The sequence below is a fragment of the Cariama cristata genome, unplaced genomic scaffold (genome assembly GCF_000690535.1).
Source record: "Cariama cristata isolate BGI_N322 unplaced genomic scaffold, ASM69053v1 scaffold25704, whole genome shotgun sequence".
NCBI classification, from domain to species: Eukaryota; Metazoa; Chordata; class Aves; order Cariamiformes; family Cariamidae; genus Cariama; species Cariama cristata.
Window position 1 is genome coordinate 28,449 of NW_009613898.1, and position 2,974 is coordinate 31,422.

At 48.7% G+C, this 2,974-nt stretch overlaps 1 protein-coding gene across 1 annotated transcript in view; it reads left to right on the plus strand.

The window, feature by feature from the left end:
* The window catches only part of LOC104160945 (homeobox protein Meis1), a gene marked incomplete at its 5' end in the record, with an annotated part of 19,491 nt that extends 18,900 nt beyond the window's left edge, over positions 1 to 591 (plus strand). The window contains 2 exons of the mRNA XM_009699209.1: positions 171 to 260; positions 533 to 591. Coding sequence (XP_009697511.1) covers positions 171 to 260; positions 533 to 591 — 149 coding nt within the window. The remainder of the gene's footprint in view (positions 1 to 170; positions 261 to 532) is intronic.
* Between the last annotated feature and the right edge of the window lie 2,383 nt (positions 592 to 2,974).

The following is a 2,974-nucleotide window of genomic DNA, read 5'->3' on the forward strand; positions in this document are numbered from 1 at the left end:
TGGCCGCTAAATTCGAAGAGTGGATGTTTTTTCCCCTCTTTTTTAGAGCCGACGTCGATAGCCGTCTCGCGCAGTCCGTGGGCGGTGGCGGGGAGGGTTGCGTCTTGACGCCTTGAGAAGGGGTGACCCTTTTGGCCGTCGCTAAAAAGCAATGTTCTGCGCTTTTCCAGTAAGTCAAGGAACACCCTATAACCCCGACGGGCAGCCGATGGGAGGTTTCGTGATGGACGGCCAGCAGCACATGGGCATCCGAGCGCCAGGTAAGCCCCCGCGGGAGCATCGCCCGCCGATGGGCGACCTCGGTCGCGCCACCGCAGGTAACCGCACCTCCGCCCTCCGCCGTCGTCTCCGCTGCCTGCCTTGCCTCGCCTGTCCTCTGCCTGCCTTCAACACCGCCGAGGGAAACCAGGCGTCTTCTCGCTCGAGTGGTCCTGGGCCCTCTGCCACGCTGTGGTTCGGAAAGGGGCTTTTGGCACTATCTGTTGACTTTGCTCATTCTCTGGCATCTTCTTGGATTTTTATCTCCCTCTAGGACCTATGAGTGGAATGGGCATGAATATGGGCATGGAGGGGCAGTGGCACTACATGTAACCTTCACCTAGGTAACCAATGGCAAAGCCAGGGGGAAGTAAGTACAACCGGGGTCTTTGTTCTCGCTTTGTCCGAGGGATATTTTGTCTCCTTGCATTTCCCTATGTTCTCCCTGCCCATAGCCTCATGCTTGTTCCTTCCTTTTCCATCCATCCATCCTACGCCCGGGCTCCTTCGGGTTTCTCTCCCTCCGGTTCAGCTCAAGCTTTCCAAGCTCCCGAACCCCCCGTGCGCGCGCGCCGTACATTGACGCCGCCGCACATAAAAAAAACGTTGAGGTTGTTATCCATCCCCGAGCACATGACAAAACAAGAAGCAGCCGGGGAGGTGGGGGAGCCCGTCGTCTTGGCAACAGACTGATTTGCAAAATGTAAGCGGTCTGCAGCAGCGCAGGGAGAGGAAAGAGCATGTCCCCAAAGTGTCATAAATCTGTCTAACCGCAGTTGATGCATGAGTTACATTTCTCCCGCTAACCTGCAAGACACCAAAAAAGCCAAACAGAGACTTCTCGTAGGTTAAAAAAAAAAAAAAAGAAAAAAAGACAAGAAACAGCAGCTTCACTTAGTTGTGTTTTGGAAGGCGACGGACGAAACTTTGAATTCCGCCCCCCCCCCCCAAGTTTATTTCTCTTTGTCTGTCTGTCATAATGGGATTACGTGTGGCAAAGGAAAAAGAGAGAATACAAAATAGAGGTGTGCGCAGCAGGCTATGGAGCTTAGCCCGGGCTAATTGACTATATCCAAATTAAGTATGCCATCACTTGCAGTGTGACAAATGGATTTGACTTATTCAGTATACAAAAATAGAGATCATTAATGCAGTCTTCAGTGGCAGGCCTTGTGAAGAAAGCCTAGAAAAACTGTCCCAGTTTTTTGATTTTTTTTTCCCCCCCCTCTTGTGTTTTTATAGGGGAAAATACATTATACAAATTTTTGGGTTTGGTGTTTTGTTTTTTTTTTTTTTAGAAAAAAGAGTAAAGCAGTTTGAAACACGGAGGCACCAGTACCATGTTAAAGTGATGCCTGATTCTGTTCCTCTCGCTCTCTTTCTGGAGTGAAAAGCCGTTATTTCGGCATCCTTGTTGTGCCCCCCGCCGACATGAACGTAGGGTTTGAAGTTCCCCGGACCAAGTGTATTTCGTAGTCCTCTTCTCTGGGCGCGAGTCAAAACCAAGTTTTAACAATTAGCTGTGAAAACATTCCTCTGAGCTTGGGAATGCAACAGCCTTATTACCTCATCATGGAAATTTCTAGCTTAGTTAATTTAAATATTGTTTCTTAGTTTCTGGGTCAATTAAATTTAAATGATGTATTTTATGCTTCGTGACCAATTAAATTAATAGGTTATTACAAAAAATATTATCATCTTTTTTGATTAAAGAGCTGTGAGTACAGTATATTTTATAAGCAATTTTCATTAGTTCAAAACTGTTCCTTTAGGCTAGATTAAGCAGCTATTCATTGCTAGAGCCTTGAGACCTGATTCCAAGGTGTTCGGCGCATTCACAGCGCGCTCTTACTTAGAACTAAAGCCAATTGAACCTACTTAGCAATAGCGTATGCCTTTCACCCTTGATGATTATGGAGCTTATAGCTCTCCGAAACAATACACCTGTCAGTTCCCATCAGCTACAGCAATCCAAGCAGAAGGCAGAGGCCCACAGAAAGCAGGAGGTTTTATTGTTTTAGGACCAATTTTTTTCTTATTGTTCTCCCAAACCCACTGAAAGGTTGACTGAGTTGTGCGTCTGATTTTTTTCGGACTGGAGTGAGCTGGGGGTGGGGGGGGGAGAATTAATTGATGGCTGTTATTGACGATATGTATTTTTTTCAAACGTGTTTAAAAATACAGGTTTGATTTAACAGTCGTCCTTAGTAATCCTATCAATTTCAGCTTCATACGAGGCCTTTGTTCAGCGATGTATGTGCTTGCTGTATAGCGTCTGTTTGAATGGCACAAATACTTGGGACGGATTCCAAGTGATCGGGCTCACGAGCTAAATAAATAACTGTTGATAGACCCCGACACCAATTTAACCCGTCTCTCCTCCCAAGCCCCTCATTAGCTACTACCGATCCCCTGCCCTGTGTTCCCGGCGCGCGGGGATTCGAAGGCGGATGGCTGGGGCAAGGCCACGGGGGACGGAGCCCACCTGAGAGCCCTGGCGGGGCTTCCCCGGCGCGGTGCCACCGCCCCGCGTGACGTTGGTCGTCATCAGCCTGGCTCTGCCTCCGGCCTCCTTCCCCATCGGAAACATCTCCGTCGCCAACGCCCCTAACCGTAAAAGCGGAAAGCCGTTTTATCTCCCCAAACTCTGTACCTGGAGATGTGGGGTGGGGAGGGATGTTCTTGGGGTGTGCTTTTTGAGCTGGGAGTCCTTCCC